General features: G+C 44.9%; 8 protein-coding genes across 8 annotated transcripts in view; 3 read left to right on the forward strand and 5 right to left on the reverse strand.

Annotated features, from left to right (window-relative positions):
- Positions 1–463, reverse strand: part of PHALS_04648 (Chloramphenicol acetyltransferase-like domain) — a gene marked incomplete at both ends in the record, with an annotated part of 632 nt that extends 169 nt beyond the window's left edge. Inside the window, 2 exons of the mRNA XM_024722502.1 lie at positions 8–323; positions 392–463. Coding sequence (XP_024573572.1) covers positions 8–323; positions 392–463 — 388 coding nt within the window. The remainder of the gene's footprint in view (positions 1–7; positions 324–391) is intronic.
- Positions 464–1242: 779 nt separating this feature from the next.
- Positions 1243–2132, reverse strand: PHALS_04649 (Thioredoxin-like protein; the record flags this gene model as incomplete). Its single annotated transcript, XM_024722503.1, has 4 exons — positions 1243–1338; positions 1421–1529; positions 1586–1693; positions 1768–2132. The coding sequence occupies 4 exons, from the start codon at positions 2130–2132 to the stop codon at positions 1243–1245; spliced, it is 678 nt and encodes a 225-aa protein (XP_024573573.1).
- Positions 2133–2241: 109 nt separating this feature from the next.
- On the forward strand, positions 2242–3428 carry PHALS_04650 (FOG: RCC1 domain; the record flags this gene model as incomplete). Its single annotated transcript, XM_024722505.1, has 3 exons — positions 2242–2926; positions 2994–3049; positions 3117–3428. 3 exons carry the CDS (start codon positions 2242–2244, stop codon positions 3426–3428), a joined length of 1053 nt encoding a protein of 350 aa, XP_024573574.1.
- Positions 3429–3595: 167 nt separating this feature from the next.
- On the reverse strand, positions 3596–5677 carry PHALS_04651 (atp-binding cassette superfamily; the record flags this gene model as incomplete). The annotated part of the gene is made up of 1 exon (XM_024722506.1): positions 3596–5677. The coding sequence occupies one exon, from the start codon at positions 5675–5677 to the stop codon at positions 3596–3598; it is 2082 nt and encodes a 693-aa protein (XP_024573575.1).
- A 399-nt stretch (positions 5678–6076) lies between these two features.
- Positions 6077–6718, forward strand: PHALS_04652 (manganese superoxide dismutase; the record flags this gene model as incomplete). The annotated part of the gene is made up of 1 exon (XM_024722507.1): positions 6077–6718. The coding sequence occupies one exon, from the start codon at positions 6077–6079 to the stop codon at positions 6716–6718; it is 642 nt and encodes a 213-aa protein (XP_024573576.1).
- Positions 6719–6868: 150 nt separating this feature from the next.
- On the reverse strand, positions 6869–7713 carry PHALS_04653 (uncharacterized protein; the record flags this gene model as incomplete). Its single annotated transcript, XM_024722508.1, has 5 exons — positions 6869–6969; positions 7028–7081; positions 7148–7223; positions 7292–7602; positions 7674–7713. The coding sequence occupies 5 exons, from the start codon at positions 7711–7713 to the stop codon at positions 6869–6871; spliced, it is 582 nt and encodes a 193-aa protein (XP_024573577.1).
- A 186-nt stretch (positions 7714–7899) lies between these two features.
- On the forward strand, positions 7900–9309 carry PHALS_04654 (Uncharacterized conserved protein; the record flags this gene model as incomplete). Its single annotated transcript, XM_024722509.1, has 1 exon — positions 7900–9309. The coding sequence occupies one exon, from the start codon at positions 7900–7902 to the stop codon at positions 9307–9309; it is 1410 nt and encodes a 469-aa protein (XP_024573578.1).
- A 456-nt stretch (positions 9310–9765) lies between these two features.
- Positions 9766–11510, reverse strand: PHALS_04655 (Uncharacterized conserved protein; the record flags this gene model as incomplete). The annotated part of the gene is made up of 10 exons (XM_024722510.1): positions 9766–9948; positions 10018–10138; positions 10209–10331; positions 10388–10452; positions 10513–10612; positions 10671–10756; positions 10820–10921; positions 10988–11032; positions 11119–11250; positions 11322–11510. 10 exons carry the CDS (start codon positions 11508–11510, stop codon positions 9766–9768), a joined length of 1146 nt encoding a protein of 381 aa, XP_024573579.1.
- Between the last annotated feature and the right edge of the window lie 6999 nt (positions 11511–18509).

Consider the following 18509-nt stretch of genomic DNA (forward strand, 5'->3'; position numbering starts at 1 on the left):
GCATTACCACGGGCTCTGGAAATCAAGACTGTAAAAAGTGCCGTGATGGCATCGATAGTACTCACATATGAAGCTTCACAGCTTCCCTTGCCATGAAAGTCACCATGATTTGCCATTTCTTTGATTCGTTTCATCGTCTTTGGCGTAAAGTGAAAATTATGAGTCGCTGCAGCCGGTGGCACTTGGTTAGGTAGCTGAATATTTTCATCACTTGCAGCTTTCACAATGCGAAATTCGGGATGCTGATCTTTTGACATACCTTCCGCATGTGAAAGCAAGTGTCGATCGTGATGTACCACAAGTTGTTCTTCATTCGTTTGCCACTGCAATAATGTCCCCAGACTCTCAAAAAGGTAAATAGGGCTTATCCGTCAAACAGCGCGTGCCTTACATCGACACCAATGACTAATCTTCCGTCCTTCAGAAGAGTTGACTTGACAGCGATCAACTCTTTTTGCCTCATCTGCTTGGCATCAATTCTTCTGATCGTTTGTGTATTGCCTGTTCTCTTGTCATTTTACTGTGTACGACCGAATACGAAAGGCTTCATTTTGATGAAACATATCTGTCAGATCCACGTGGACGACTCCCGTCTTCGGATCGACGAAGAATGTCTCCAAGGAGAATGGATAATTGTGCTTAACAAGATCAACAATGGACGAATATAGCTTGACGCAACTGGAGGATAGATGACAGAAATCATTACGTCGAGACTATGCAGCATTGTGTCAATTAGAGACAATGGCACCAAAGTTGGAAGGCATGGCTAGCTTCGGTGGAGATCAATTCGAAAAATGGAATCAAGGGCCCTGCTTGGGATAACTATCCATTGAGCTCAGATCACCATGCTTACAACTTGACGACAATATACGCGCGAATAAACTTTAAGTTTAGAAATCTATCACATCTACGATTCTTCGAAACGCATGCTGTAAACGAATGCCTTAAGCTTCTCACGAGCTGCATGATAACGACTGTGCTGCCCATTACGTCACCTCTTGCCTGTCCTCGAACTCAAAAGAACGAACTTAAGAATATGTGCAGGTGCAGAATAATTAAGTGCGTGATTTAATTCAAATCCTGAGCAGAAACGAAAGAGGGAGGAAAATTAGACCTCAAAAGCAGTGTTGGCCCTTTTGAAATTCCAGCAACTTCAGCGAGGGAACAAGCCGTGAACATTTCTTCACACTCTTATGGTGTCGAGCAGGCGCGGCCTGCTCGAATTCAACAGACTGCATTAAACTAAGTGAGCGACGTCGGTCCGATCGTGTCCTTAAGTTTGTGGTCAGCCGGCTGAGGACGTGCTTCGTAAACGCACTCGACTATGCCATGACGCCACTATGCGATAGAATGAATCGTATTAGTTTTTGTCGTATTGAGTATCGATCATGAATATCTTAAAAAAATGTATATACCGCACTTTTTTATTTTCGCCAGTGATGCCGACATAATAGATTTTGGTTTTGTCGCCTCCAAAGCTGCTTTGAATGAAGAGTGTTAAACTGCTTACACCTTGAAATTTGCGTAATCTGCAGTAACGAGATAAGAGTTTCAGCATTCCTATCTAATACATTAATTGACATACTGAAGCGGATAATTAATATTGGCTCTGTCGTCCTCAACCAGATCTAATTTCTGTTGTGCCAGCAGCTCGTTTGCATTAGAAAAATCGATATCGTCTCGATTTGTGAATCTGAGCAATAGCATCCAAACACCAGCAACAACTACATGAAAATTGGCTTTTTCAAATTTAGCTTCAGAACGTACATTTTAACTTCTTTAGGGTGAGTGCCGTCGCCAGCGCAACCCGAGATACAAATGGACTTAATGTTGACAGATTCTGTGAATGGAATAAACAAAATCAGCTCTGGGTCGTCTTCGTTGCTAGCCAAAAACCGGGAGTGGTCTTGACGCTCGTTTAAAGGCTTGAACGGGTGAGATACAGCCCGTGGGTCCAGCGCATTGAGCACCCGAAGTTTGCTGGTGTCGATGAAGGGAAAGAGGGAAACTCCGTCTGCATCTTCAACCTCATGGCTATGATCGTGGTTAGAGTCAGGGTCGTGACTGTGGTCTTGACTGTGGTCGTGACTGTGGTCGTGACTGTGGTCGTGACTGTGATCGCAGTGCTGCATTGGCTTGATTTCGATTCAGCTTTGGTGACGATTGGCTAAAATGAGCTGCAGATGCATCTCGATCTTAAGTCATGATAACAATGGGCTTTTTGAAGAGTGCTATTCGCCAATGGACCGAAAATTCATGGCTGTCGACGGAGGAGATACCTTCACAATGGGTATTGAGGCTGATAGTGGAAAGGTTTTTGGATGGGGACGAGCATTCTACGGCGAGCTGCTTGATGGGTTTGCGGAAAAGGATCAACCATTGGTGAAAATAAAGATAAAAGAGCCATGCAATAAAGTTGTTTGCGGCTGTAATCACGTGCTGGCGCTGGCTTGTTCGGGGTGCGTATATGCGTGGGGCTGGAATAGATCTGGTCAGGTTACAGCAGCTAAATCGGATGAAGTGGTGCATACTCCAACAAAAGTTCAGTTTTTTCTTCATGCCGTATATATTGTCGAGGTGGCTGCAGGAGGGATGCACTCACTCGCACTTGACTCAGATGGTCGTGTTTGGGCATGGGGATGTAACGCGTACGGCCAGTTGGGTATTGGCGTAAGGGAGAAGCAGCTGACTACTCCAGCGCTTGTTGAAATGCCGGCAAATGTACAAGCCCAATCCATCGCAGCAGGGTGGGCTCATAATGCGATAATCTCGACGTCAGGGGAGGTGTTTACCTTTGGCTGGGGTCTGTACAATCAGCTCGGTCACGGCTCCACGCACAATGAGCTTCAGCCGCTTGCTGTCGAAGCCCTTAGGGGTCTCGACAGCGACATTGCCCAAGTAGCTTGTGGCACCTGGCACACAGCGGGTAAGGCTGTCACAAGGCTGCCGGTACCTTCTCACTTCTAACACGAGAAATTATCACGTCTGCTCAGCACTGACAGCGTCTGGAGATCTGTACACTTGGGGATGGAAAAGAGACGGTCAGCTGGTGAGTTGTGTCGTATTACCCTGCACATTTGCATTGTTTCCTGTTCTCTAACACGCCAAAATACTAGGGCCCAAGAGATCCTCTCACACCGCAAGTTCTTCCTAGCGTTGTGAACATATTGTCTGGCTCATCGACGAATAACAACGATGATGACATAACAGCCATAGCCTGTGGTAATCGATGTACCGTTGCGCTGTGCAAAAACGGACTTGTTCACTATTGGGGTCCAAGGTCAGCGATCCCCGCATGTCAGGATTCACGGACTTTACTACTTCAGGGGTGGCCACATTCAATTACTAGTCGAACGATTAGGCTAGCGGCTAGCTCCTCGAACGTTATTCTGCTTTTAGAGCATCAAGATCAAGATCCAGAAGACTGATGGACAAAGTTCATGCCTTTGAAAGCTATATTACATAATTGATTGGTAAATCTCTGGGTGTCTAAGACACTGCCAAGGTATATATTACCAACAAAAGGATTTTTAAATTGCACAACCAGAGCAAAAGCTCCAGCCGACTCAGGACTTTTCTACACCATACTGTTACATTAGTCGTTTTGTCGTTCATCACTGCTACAGGTCGTTCTCTGACGAGCCCACATCTCGGCGTACTTCCCTTTGACATCGCGTAGTAGCTCATCATGCGAGCCCTGCTGAATCACATGACCATTGTCAAGAACAATAATCTGATCGGCATTCTGGATAGTTGACAAACGGTGAGCAATGATTAACAAAGTGCGGTTTGCGCCAATCGATGCGATTTCGCGCACAATCTCAGATTCGGTGTCCGAGTCGAGGGCGCTCGTGGCCTCATCAAGAAGCAAAATAGGTGAGTTTTTAAGCACAGCGCGCGCGATCGATACACGCTGCTTCTCACCGCCCGACAGCTTCAACCCACGCTCACCTACACGTGTGTTGTAGCCGTCTGGAAACGTCTCGATTGATCGGTGGATTTTTGAGACTCGAGCTGCATTCATCACCTCATTTGATGTTGCATCGAGACGGCCGTAATTAATATTGTAATAGATCGAGTCATTAAACAACACGGTGTCTTGAGGAACAATTGCGATTGCGTGACGAAGCTCGTCTAAATTCAGCTGGCGAATATCCTTTCCATCGATAAGAATTGTCCCGTGTTGAGGGTCATAAAAGCGGTAAAGCAATCGGAGCACCGTAGATTTGCCGGATCCACTTGTACCAACGATGGCAACACGAGTTCCCGCGTCAACCTTAAAAGAAGCATTTCGTAATATTGGAAGCTCCGGAAGATATCCGAAGCTTACACCGCGAAACTCGATTGATTTGGGCTCCTTGCCGGATAAAGTAAGACTTTCTTCCGGTGTTGTAATAAGCGGAGTTGCTGAGCCAAGCTTAAACATTGATTCCATGTCTGTCACCGATTGACGCACATCACGGTAGATACTACCGATGAAGTTCAGCGGAATTGACAGCTGAAACAGCAAGCCGTTTACCAAAACCAAGTCGCCGACGGTGAGTGTTCCAGCAGCAATTCCTTCGCACGCCATAAACATGATAGCAGTGAGACCAACACTAAAGATACCATTTTGTCCAACGTTTAGCATAGCAAGAGAAGTCTGCGTCTTAAGGGCTGCTGTCTGGTATCCTTTGAGCGATTGGTCGTACCGATCTGTTTCGTGCTCCTCGTTATTAAAATATTTGACTGTCTCGTAGTTTATTAGCGAATCAATAACCTTTGCTCCAGCTTCATTCTCAAGACGGTTCATTTCACGCCGAATTTCGTCACGCCACTGTGTAACTAAGACTGTGAACGCCGTATAAGCAGTAAGTGTTCCGAGTGTTACGCCTGCATACGGAAGTCCAAAATTGGCCGCCATAATTGAGCTCACCAATCCAATTTCTAGTACTGTCGGCACCACGCGAAACGCCATCGCACGCAACACGAAGTCAATCGAACGCGAGCCACGGTCAATTACACGCGATAGAGCACCTGTTTGTCGATCAAGGTGAAACTTGAGATCCATAGCGTGTAAATGCTTGAACACACGTAACGCTACCTTACGAATAGTCTTTTGTGCCACAGTCGCAAATACGGCATTAGCCAACTCGGACGAAGCGCTGGCGCTAAAACGAGCCAATCCATACCCAAGGACCATTGCCATTGGCACCACGAGCTCAGTGGGGCCAGCTAATACCGATGAAGCCTCACTCATGCCATCTACAAGATCTTTGTACATAAATGGAACTTGAATGGTCAGAGCCTTAGAAGCTATTACAAGACCGGCCGAGACTAGCACCTTCTTCTTGATCTCTTTGGCCTCCCGAGAGTCACCGCCAGGGCACAGGTGACCGATGAGAAAACGCAAAATCTCGCTAGCTGTTTCAGGCGGTCGTTCCAGCTCCAACTTGCTCCGAGCATGCACATTTCTGGGCTTTGAATGCTGCGAAACTAAATACTTACTTTTGTCATCGTCTAGCGATGAAGTCGAGAAGCTTATCGAACAATTGCCAGGCGCCGGCAAAGCAAATGTTACAACACGTTGGCTCCGCCGTTTAGTCCAAAGCGTGAAAGAAGAAGGAGAAGTATGGCACACAAAGTGAATGCGTTGCAGGCCGCGCGGGAATATGCTGCGGCTTTGGAATATCGTCATAATCTGCAAATTTTATGGATGATAGGTATGAGTCTAGCTTGATCCACATTACGTGGAAAACCTTTTCGTGAATTTTAGACGCGTTTTAAGCACAAGTAAAAGGAGTCATAATTATTTTTGACACACTATAAACATTATGTGCCTTCCATCCAGAATTTTACGAACTCAATTGTGAAAATAAACACAATCGTTGGGATGACTTTTTGACCACTAACAAAGAGTGGAAACCGTAATAATTAATTTCTTTTGTAATTTCTAGAATGACAGTATTTTGCTCCGGATACATTAGAAGCTTAAAATCCTGTTGAAATTAGGTGCATTAGAATATACTCCTAAATTGTTTCAACAGTCTGTAATTTGCCCGATCTAGCTCAACATAAGATCTCTCTCCCTTCCGTCATGTCGTTCGAGCTGCCAAAGATCGCTTATGAGTACAATGCACTGGAACCATTTGTGGACACAGCCACAATGAATATTCACCATACTAAGCACCACCAAGCCTACGTGAACAACATTAACAGTTACATCTCGTCCGGGAAAGGCTCCGACCTGCAGGGCAAGTCCATACTCCAGGTTGTACAGTCGGCCACTGATGCGCCTGTGCGTAACAATGGTGGCGGACACTACAATCATTCGCTCTTCTGGACTTGGATGACCTCACCTGGTTCAACAAACACGGCACCGCACGGTGCTCTCAAGACTCGTATTGAGGAAGATTTCGGCTCACTCGACCAAATGAAGCAAGAGTTTAACGCCGCCGCTTCGTCGCGCTTTGGTTCTGGTTGGGCCTGGCTCGGTGTTAAGTCTGACGGCAAATTGGCCATTACGTCCACGCCAAATCAGGACAATCCTCTAATGCCAGGCGTGGACCAGCCGCTCATCCCCATCCTTGGTCTGGACGTATGGGAGCACGCTTACTATCTCAAATACCAAAATCGCCGCCCCGAGTACATCTCGGCTTTTTGGAACGTTGCTAACTGGGACAAGGTTGTCGAATACTACGACGAATTTGCCTCTAAAGGCAAGCCTGTGGACATCTGAATCGAATAGGATCTTTTGATGGAAAATAAGAGCATGGGAAGTTTGAGTTTCGTAGCTTAATGTATCTGATTTCTGATCGGGGCAGAATGCCCACAGATGGTATTTTGTTGGGTGCAATGTTAAAAAATTATTGTTTACGCCAGTCGATTTTCATGAGTGTTCTACATTCACAAGGTTTTTGTCTTCTGTGCATGCCGTTTGCAGCGTAAAAACAAACGGCACGGCGTGAGGAAGTCCCTTGTCGTCTATAGCTACAATTACTCTTCAGTCACGAAAAGATAGCGTCGATCAAATCACTGAATAACTTACTGACAGCCATTACTGCGTATTGTGATCTAGATTTTAAAATTGTGTTCGCTCGCTCTTCGCCGATCAAATTAAGCTTGAGTCCTATGCCTTGATCATCTGCAAGATCGACAATGGCTGTACCTTCAAGCAATTCTACAAATAGATAACGCACAGAGGTTCCAGCCATGTATTCATCAAGACAATACTTTTTGCCAGTCTGGAAGCTGTCGCGACTACTTTAAGCTGCTTTTGGATTTTAGTTCTCCTAGCGCCGATCGCCTCTACATCGTCATAAGCTAAATTATCAGAATTGGTGTCCATTTTGGGCGATTTCACCCTTGACGAAGAGACACGTGGATGCGGTCCGTTGCTGGAACCTGCGGAAGCCGCAGACTTAGTTTTCGCCAAGTTTCTGGATGCATTACGCGAGCGTGCCGCTTGATAAGCTTTGTTGAGAGCATCTAGCTCGATATTTAGTTGTAAGTTTTTCTGTTCGCATACATTCTTGACATCCGTGACACAACTATTTTTCACAAAGCTTTGCAGTATCGCGCAGCACACGTTGGTGTTGTGCAGTTTTAGGGGTGTTATGCCTTCTGTAAACATTCCAATCCAAATCTTTTCATGTAAGTAAGTCTGCAACGTGTGAGTACAAAACTACTCATACCGAAGCCATATTTTACCCAGATGATAGATGGTGAATGCATTTTTGACGAGCGCCTCCCGAGAAGCCGGAAATTTATTCGTGAGAATCATCGCTAAAAAATGATTGGACTTGCAGTAGCAAAAACTGAAGTATGAAAACATGAGCTATTTCTATACTTCTTCTTTCTATTTTACTTAAGTGAAACAACATTGATTGGAGAGAACTTGTCCTCATTCTAGTTGCCGGAATGGATGCACAACGGAGCACTGATCCAATTCTTGATCTGGCTATCGCAGCACAACACGCTGATGCTGAACTGCACACAATAACGTCTCAATTTTCATGTTCCGCGGCAGTGACAACCCACATGATGACGGCCCTTGCGACGGACAAGGATGATGAAAGTGAAAACGAAAGCTCTGACGACGAGGTGATCAATTTAACAGGAAGTCAATTTGCAAAGACAAAGACGACAAGCGAGTGCTCGAGTAGTGACAGTGATGAAGAGATTGAGAATACTGTTACGCTGCGCGCTGAGATTGAATCGGCCATGGAGAAAGAAAACAACAAGGCAAGCGCTCCATTGACGACGGAGCACGAAATTGTATTGGCTCCTGTACGTGAATTTGAAGTGGAGCTGACAGTCAGTTGCCCAATTGAGCAGTGCGGTATTATTTTAAATGTAAGCGTGTCCAGACTTATGATGACTGTGAAGTCAAATCCGAATACCAAGCCGTTGGACGAAGGAAGCGTGCTGTGTCTCGAGGACCGCACAGTGCTTGGGTGCGTCGACGAGGTATTTGGTCCGGTGCTGATGCCCATGTATCTCATTCGCTTTAAAAGTGCTGACAAAATACCTAAGACGATGAGCGTGAATACTGCAGTCTTCTTCGCGAAGGAGCACACGACCTATATTGTCCCAGATAAAATCAAGGACAAAGGCACGGATGCTTCGAACATTTTTGACGAAGAAGCGAATGAGATTGAGTTCTCTGACGACGAAGCAGAAGCTGCAGCAAAGCGGAGCATTCGCAAGCGCAATCGAGGCGGTGTATTACCTGCTAGTAGTGAAAGTTCCGGCTCTGCATCAGTAATTGGAGGACATCGAGGTCGCAGCGGACGCGACGGGCGCACCAGCTATCGACAGGGACGTCATGCTACTAGCAGACAGCAGTCACCGATGCCGCCAATTCATACAATACCCACTATACCTGCAATGCAGACACAACCATTTGGAGGTGTCACCAAATATACTCAGTCAGGTGGGCATGGCATAGCAAGACCTTTTGTGCATGGAAGTATAAATTACACGTCACCTCGGGGTCATCAACCGCAATACAGTGGAGTTCGTGCGTCACAAGGGCACATTTCCGCACACTGCCACTATCAGCCACCCCTACCACCACAGTATAATGGACACAATGTGCCTTTCTTCCCTCAGCACGGTGTCTATCAGCAATACTTCCCTGGATCAAGTGCTCCTAACGGCCAGCTGCTATTACCACCTCAGCCACCCTTCTTCCCCCCACCGCCTGTACTTTATAGTCAGCCATCACAATTCAATCAACAGTCGCGCGGGGCTCCTTCGCCGCCCCTAGTATATCATGCAGGCGAACAGCAGAATCAGAATCGATCTTCTGACCAGCGGCGTCGCTAAAGTAGTGAATTGTATAAAATACGCACATATAACGTATGTACGGAACAAGAAACGCGATGTCTTTAAAGTTGTCGACGTTTGAGCTCGTTGTTCTATGTATCACAATATGTTTTCCCGCTTTTTTGCTTAGACCTACGACAATTGTCATTTTTGACACAATTGGCCTTGCTTTGGCTAAAGAAACAGGCGACTTCTTCACTACCCAGACCATGGAGATTTTACTAGATCAGTACTTCAAGAAAAGTACTATTAAGATATATATAAATAATCACCATTTTGCCATCACTACATTTAAATATAATTACACACTTTTAATGTGACGACTGCCTTACGTTTGATTATTAACTGGTACTAAAATAAAGTAATCGGTTGAGGTTGACTTTCTACCTCTGTACAATTAATTATACGAACAACAACGCAATAACCTACAAATCGGCAATTTTTTCTCTGCTGTTTTTAATGCCTAAACGACGTGAGAGTTACAGTTGCGATAAAACCATTTTTCATCACTTCAAAAATACATCCTGGTGTTGGTGAGTAGCACAGGCTTGGACCGAAAGGGTGAACACCGAGACCATTGTCGTGAATGATCGGTCGCGTGTCTGATGCTCCATTAAATACCAGACAAATATCTTTCCACTGTGCATATAACATCAGTATCAGAGTCATAAAGTTGGTTATATCACAAAGACTAAGAATAAGACGTACCGGGGTTTGAGGTGTGATTTCCAGATTAATTTGCGGATCAGCGCCAGATTTATGCGGTGCGTTCAATGAAGGAAATTTAATTCGAAAGTTGCATTTGTTGTAAGCTCCAAAGTCCGGATGACTACAGTTAGTGATAAATTGAAGTTGATGTTAATGAAGACGGAATTGCTCGTAATCGTATAAGGTCTGACCCCAGTGCGTTGGTCTTTAAAATCACTTTTGATGCTCGGTGCATCGAGTTATACAAAATGTCGAGTCCCAAATGCGGATAATTATGGAAATACTCACCATTCAGTCCCCCCGCAACAACTGCTCTGTAATATTAATGGTTACACTTACATCCAGCTCTGATACAAATTTGAAGCTTTACCCATCATTTGGATCTTCAGATTTTCGAAAGACGGACAATGGGGAACCAAGTTCGCTAACAACTTCCTGGACTCAAAAAAAAGTCAGAAGTGAGCTTATTCATAATTGATCACTTGATTTTAGGACCTGAGGGGAGCACCCAAGCCGAAGACACTGCTTTCTACCAGAAAAAGTCACCAATGTTTGCTTGTCACCAATCTCGACGTTGACTTCCTCAAAGTAATGCCTGCACAAATGTCGTGATTACTGACTGTCTTTTTCGCAATGTCGATTAAAGAATCTACTTTTTGATTGGAGAAGGGAGGTCAGGAGATCGGTAGTCGTCACCTACGAAAACGTCGAGACCAGTAGCTGCTGGGGTGGCACCATTCTGTTATAAGGCAGAATAAAAAATTAACTTTCTTAATTTTATCATACTGGAAAACCCTCTAACCGGAAATTCCATGGGCAAATCTGTGCAGTCTTGGTACAATTTCTGGTACTCTTCTGGGATAGAAAACTTAACACACCCACCATCATAGCCTAAAACATAGTTCTATATTCCCATCAGAATCAAGTGCTACTTTACAGCTTGTGATTGCTTGTGTCGCTGACAATTTACCTTTTCGACAATGTCGTAGTGGCCAGGAAACGTCGGTCCAAATAGCTAAAAGAATATGCAAAAGTCCACAATAAGCACACTTGAACAACTGAACAACTGCAATGATAATGACACGAATATACATCACGTACGTTGTAGACGGACATGAACGTAGCAAAGATGTCGCCACCGAAAATCACAACGCGTCCAAATTTTAAAGCCACGCGGTTCACCTCATAGAATTCAATAAATTTCAGAGTCTGTTGCACTGGGTCAAAATGGAGCTAAGCAAGTGTCGGCAATTTTGATAACAGTTCAAGCAGCCAAGTAATAGTATATCAAGCGCTCTGCTCACATTAAGCCCATCTTCGTGGGAACGCACGACGACGTCGCGCTTGTAAGGCTCAGAAGAATCATACGCGACTTCAAAAGGGCGTATTGGTAGGCGACTTTTTAAGGCGTGTAGAACCTCGGCTATACTTGCTCCGAGACGAAAGGGACCAACGCCTACGCCAAGCTCGATGCGCCATACTTCCCGGATCATTGTTTATCCGAAGAACCCGGTACCGGGTTAGGGGTAATGAGACCCACTAAGAATTCTGTATACTGACTTCTTATGTCTCGAGTGCGACATGGAGCAAGCATACCAACGTGTGTTACTCGTAGAGGAACTTTAGCTACTGTCTGACACCTGACTAAAATATTAACACTTGCTCCTTTCCGCAAAGGTATGTTTTTCTTTGTAAAAACTTTAGATGTTCTCTGTTTCGATTCTTTGTTGGAGCACGAACCAGTCCTCGTGCATAAATAAACGCTGAGTCTTTGAGTCATAGATGTATCTGTGCAAAGTGCACAGCATATCGTTACACTTGGTAGCTGTTGGCGTCAATCTGACAACCGATTCTTCCTTGGCTGTGTGCGCTGTGAGGATGAAACACATTAGTTGAGAAGCAATCCAACGGACTAGAAGCTGGAATTGCTTGCCTGGAGGCTTTCAAGAGCTATGAAATGCGCTGCGGAAAAACTTCCATGCGTTCAAAACCTGGCATCGCTGGGAGCATGAGCGGCACCCACCACGAAGTCTGCTGATGCTAAGCGTCAAAAAGAATATTCTTGTTGAGAAGAAGCGAGGTGGTCATGAATTCGGCCACATAGATTGAGAAACAATACGTTACTCAAACACCTGCTAGGAGTGCCTGCTCAAGACTGTATACTTTTGTGTAGTACCTATATGAAATCGGTATTCTATACATCAACGATATGAAGTGGCATAGCTCGCATCATCCAGCCAGGCGTATCAAATGCTGCAGCGGGGATGCCTTGCTCTTTGCTGAGGGGAAGCATATTAAGGTCACCGACTTTACGTTCTATACTAAAACCAGTATGAGTGTAGCGGATCGCAACCCGCTATCTCCAAGAGTACCCAAAACCTTAACCCAAGGCAACCGCACTCTTCCGTTCAAAATTGAAACTGTATTTTATTGATTTATGTGCGACAAAGCCGCCTACATGTAAATCGCTAGGTTTTCCTGATTAAGAAGTGGAACCTAATTAAATGCATAACTACTGGTAGTTTCGCCACGTAGCGGCTTCATGTGACACAATTGTGTGATTAGACCGTTTTGTGTAATCCATACCTTTGTACGGTCACACCATTCTGTGTGACCCAACCTTTCCTTCCAGGGTACGGTCCAAGTTTTTGTCTACCTGTAACAGAAATTGCCCGTCTGCATAAACACACTTTCTAAGGAAAGGTCATGTCAAGTAAGATGCCTCACCGCGTGTTGCTCGCTTCCAACGGGCTGTTGACTTACGTAGAGAGGAGGAGAGGTGATGTGACATGTATTACTGTAGCCACTAGGCTTTTAACCTTCCTAACCTGGTAAGTACTTCTAACTCTGATACAACAGAACTGAAAGAGGATCTACAACTATACAGGGTGTGCATTTCATGTACGACATGCATTATGTGGTCCGCACATTGTGTGATATGAAATCTGGCCTATTACACTACCCGTCGATAGTGGCGAGAATGAACGGACTATGTCCAAGATTTAAGAACTTCAATTTTCATGTTGGCGGCACACCTCCCCGAAGGAAGCTACGTTTATAAATATTGTGGTGTGATTATCATTGTGGGGGTATAATCATTGTGGAAGGTCGTAGAATTGATGTGGCTTACACGGAGACGAAATGCATTCACCTTGCATATTTCGAGGGAGCGACGGGTGCGTGCCCTGAAGGCCGGTCAATGTCTGAGTCACTAAGCGCTTAGGGTTAGCCTTTGGCTACGCTGAGAAGAAAGAGAGATCTTATAACTGCTAAGCAGCGCTGCGGTACTCTATAGTATTTCATCTGTGGTAGTACGAAATTTCTGCACCTTGCATGCACTATTTACTTTCGGCTAAAAACCTCGAAGGTCGGACTCTCACGCAGGTTCTCCGACAAGTCGATTTTGGAAAAACGTCTAGTTCTCGTGGACACAGTGCGGCACAATGAGTAATTTTTACTCATGAGGGTCTAGAACAATAATATCCAACCCTATGAGAAGCGACTCTTTGGCATATTTTTCTTCGATACTTTCAGTACATGGCGTGCAAAAATCGTTTTCCAATGGTATCCTTAATGCCTTAGCGTCTGTCCAACGTTATCGACAGTAAGTAATTCCGCGACACTCAAACTTTGTACAGTTTCACAAAACCCGGACCATTGATGTCGACAACCAATTTCCGCCCAGCCTTCTTGTATATCTATATATCTAAGGCCTTTGACAGGGTGGGACGTTAATCCATTCAACATATGATTTCAAAATTCAATCTCATATAGGTAAGGCTAGGATGGAGAGCCAAAAATTACGGATCGGCTATTAGTCAAAAATGCATTGATCTCTTCTAGCGGATACTTGATGATTATGGCCTCTTTCCCGGTGGCAAGCAACTACCGCTGCTATACCTGATATCAGCAGATCAATATCTTAGAGACCTCGACCTACGATCTCTATTTTTATCTCATCTAGAGGCCGCGGCTCACTGTCGACTCTACATTCCAAGCTTTGCTCAAGACCCTTAGCAACATCGTTGCTCGTCTTCCTTGTCGGTTTATGGTCTTTAGGGTTTCAATGGTGAACTCATCCAGTATAATAATGTGCTTCGCTTCTTCTTCTATGCAATCGTGTACTTGGTAAATTCTTCGTCTTGCAGCTGTTTGAACTCATCGACTTGCGCAACGAGAGTTCTGCTTGGCATAATGAAGGGAGCCTTACGTACCCTCAGACTATCTGGTCACTCCTTTCCTCATCTAAAAAATCATTTTGTGCAACAAAATCGTTCTTACAGAGGCACCATACAGTTTTTCTGTTTAAGAAGAGCGTGCATCATAATAAGGCTAAATTATTTTTATAACCATCAGCGTCTCACTCCTCTTCTCTCGTCCTACGATCGCCTGTCTTCACCGACCCTGGCACAAAAAACCGCGAGACACAGTCGCTATCACCCGTCCTTATCGATTCTGACACATAATACACCAGCTTACATGTGTACTTAAGCGACCTACCGGAGGTTACTCTGGACGAAGCGGATCTCAGTCTACTACATTCGTTAGTGCCAGACCTTGCAAAGTATAAAGCACAACGCCGACGTCGAGTTTCACCGCTTATTTCAATGGGACAGTAGTAACATCTACCGGCCAAGTGTCGAGCACACACCTACTCGCTAGCGGGGACTGTTCTGAGTCGGGCGAAACTGCCCTTTCTTCGAGGGAGATACACACCGAGAGTGCGCCAGGAAACGGCACTCAGACAATCGGTGCAATCGAAAGACTGTCAGCGTTTGGCGCCACCTCTTTCCCGCTGTCGAGGACAACGCTTTCTTCGTGAGCTCACTCGATGACAACAATCAAGCGCTCTCTGAAAGCCTTGGTGTACGTCCGAAACTGATAAAGGCCATCTTGGAATGTGCTCTTGAAGCTACCCCACAAAACTGCGTACAATCATCAATTCAGAACCGCGTCGCTACTTGAGAGCCGAAGGTTGTTCAGCTACAGGAACGGTTGAAACGCTGCTTCGCTTATAAGTGAGCTCTTCACGTCCAACTGACTCAAAAGAGCAGGACAATGGTATGGCTTCAGTAAGATCAGGTGTAAACAAAATGTATTTGCATTTTCTACGGGTTCTGAGTAAAAAACATCCAATCCATTTTTTGCAACGATCATAATCGCGATCACAACTTTGTTCCAATGATCGTAGACACCGCATGTGGGAAGGCTGAATACTTTTAGTAGAGTCCCATGCCTAGCTGCTTTGTCATATGTGTTTTGCCAGTCTCTAGCACCAGCGTGTTTGCTTTAGACACCATGACCCCCAGCCATAGCGTTGTGCACCCGGTGCATGATGCTCAGTCTCATTGAATAAAAAATCACAAATTTTCAACAAAGTATAGCCGGGCCGATGTCGACAAATCGTAATGCATTGACAGTCTTTCCCTAAGATAAATGAATTGATAAACCCAAATTCAGATGATGATACATGGCGGTTTCGAGCCATCCGCTAGTAACGAGTATATATGTTTGTGTGTACAAAATGAAGTAAAATGTATAAAGGCATGCACTGCGCTATTAAACGCAAAATAAATCAGTAGAAGCGACTTGCATCAGTATCGCGGTCTCTCCGCGTAAGTTCTTCGAGACATCCTCCACCACGCAATTATTCTATCCAGTCTGACAATCAGTCTGTGGGTGATCAATGGGTGGCATGTTCAATCTGGTGCCGAGCGCCTTAAACAATTTTTACTAAAACCTTCTCCGAAAAGTGCGTTTCTTCGACACAACGACCATCGGCGGGGTATATTGGCGAAATACTTTGTCAAGGTACACTTTAATTGTAATTTTACCGATTACGGTATTGCAGCAGCGAGATGGGTCATCTTGCTGAAACGTTCTACACAAAAAACAACGCCGTTTTACCGGACGTGTCCCTTTAAAAGATAGAAGATAAGGTCTGTATATATGGACTGTCAACGTCTAATCGGACTTGGCAGGACGGCCAATGGCGCAAGCGTTTGCGGTGAGGGTTTGACCCTTCACACGTATACACATGTTTTTACCTCCCTGCACAAAACACGACTTCACTAAGGTTAAGCCTCCGACGGAATTTTAAATCTGCAATTTTCAACTTTGTAGGCGGGCGGGTGTCTTATTTATTGAGCCATGTGCCACCAATATATAGCGCTCTCGGGCAGTATGTCTTTTCCGTTACGAAGTGGTCATATCAAGTCTCGTCAGTATTCTGTACTTGATGGTTACAGCATGAGGCGCCATGAAACGTTGAGTATCAAGACGGTAAGTGCTCTAATAGTTGGTGATTTAGCATCCATGCACATCGGCATCTGTTTGTGATAAAGCACAGCGTAAGGTGAAGACTGAAGCGTCACATACCACTTCCTTAGTCCCTATGGAAGAGCAGCACCAACCAATATGCAATAAATTTATTCAGTAAGAGTCTGCTAGGCACCAGCCAATAATGCAATAAATTTATTCAGGGAGAGTCTGCTCTAAAAAAATTATCATGCTTCTCAATGAAACAATGCAATACAGGAGTTTTTCGGCACGCATGACGCAATTATCTGCATGCACTCGAGCACTGGTGATATAGTTCACTGACTTGCCTTGCTCTGTATGGCTATAACGTCAAAAATATTGTTCATATCCACGATGCGTCCAAACACCTGCATCATGAGACAATAATATGTACGTCGTTGGTGCGATAGACAGTCCCTGTGGCAAATCAGCCACTACCAACCATCTCGCGCGCATTTCCGCCACAACGAGAGGAGATCGCGATGCGTATGAGCTCTTGACAGCATCGATCAACCAGATCATAACACTAAAACGTAAGCGGCTAATCATGCTGTTTCTAATATTTGCTTTCTTTAAATCGGTGTTTGCGCCGATATAGTGGCTGCATTTGGTTTATAACACTCGCCACTTGCCTCTAATCTTTCCGACTAAAAATTTCGGCGCCAAGCGGGGTGATTCACTCTCTTTCACCAAACTTGTTTCGAGATTCGCAAAAACACGTCCATAGCGTCAAGATTCTTCCTCGCTTAGCATCATCGACGCGTGACGCAGTATTTGGTTCCGAGAGCCACGAAAAATTTATGACGCCCTTCTCTATCCCAGGGCAGCACAGTTGATATATCGCTTACCATAACATTGTATTAAATCTTCAGCAATTATAGAACGGATTTGTAGAATTCTGAGGATAGATGTCTCACCCGTTGAACTCAGTGCTGTGAGTACTATCAACGATTGAATCATACATGACGCATGTTAAGCTCAGCTCTTCATTCAGCACCACCACTCCAGTTTAATGACTTCACCGCCTAGCTAATCTTTGCGCAAATCTTTTCGGAATGGCTTTTTAGCTTAACCAGAGCTTACCAAAGGTAATGAAGGAAAACCTACAACCTTTGATGCTACTTCAACCAATCTGTTCACATATCAATACCACTTGCATGTGGGAAATCACTGCTCCACCCGGTGGACCAATCACACGGTTGTGCTGACTCAGCAGTAAAGTTCCATTGTGTTTATTAGGATACTTATTACCTCCGAGTCTGCTCTTGTAGCTTTAAGTCGCTTGTAACTCCACCGACTCTGGATAAAGAGTCAGCGACAACGAGTCACTTGTACTCTCCACACATGCGGACACAGGAGACATCAGCTACAACTGTTATATATCGCCCCGCCAGCTACTAAACGCTAGGAAGCAAGATATGCAGTCGTTACTTTCCGTCTCATCGGTGATTCACTACGGAGACTGCAATAATATGATCGCTTTCTCTCCATCACCGGAGACCGCGGCTATATGTCTCTTCTTTCTTCCAAACTCTACTTCAGGCCCTAGCAATATCCTTTTCAAACGAATTCGACAATCCAATGTCTTGCACAGAAGATATCTTCGCTTTGTGCCTATACAGATGCGCTTGTGATATTTGGCAGTGATGAGCTCAGGATACATCGAAGCTTTACCTGAAAAGAGCTGCAACTTTCAGTCGGTTTTAAGGTCGTGGTGCTCCAGTTTTGCCGTGTATCGGATGAGGTAGGCCATATCTAAAATCCAGGTCCAGGACGAGGCAATAATTCACGCTGTCAAATCTAGAAATCTACTCGAACGCTCAACATCATCCTCCAAATACAATGACGAAAATGTTTTTCTGGAACTTGAAGGAGGCGTAAGTAATTGCACAACGCTTCTGAGTCTACAGATACGCCACACCCTCACAGAGCTCAAAATATGTATAGCAACAATCAACAATTCTGAATTGTGAGTCCTATCTCTTTAAGACGAAACCACTTCTCTTAAGGCTGGATCTCATTTTTTGCGACCCCTCATGAGCTCCAATTAATCTCACGACTGTTCCGGTAAGTCACCCTGTGTGTAACGGGGTTACACGTACCCTGGTAAAAGGGGGGGTGTCGCACGGGAGGTGCATGGTTTGACTGCACCCAAACAAGAATACGGTATGTGGCTAGGTAGCCAGTAGTTA

Source organism: Plasmopara halstedii (genome assembly GCF_900000015.1).
Source record: "Plasmopara halstedii genome assembly, contig: Scaffold_262, whole genome shotgun sequence".
In the NCBI taxonomy this organism is placed as follows: domain Eukaryota; phylum Oomycota; class Peronosporomycetes; order Peronosporales; family Peronosporaceae; genus Plasmopara; species Plasmopara halstedii.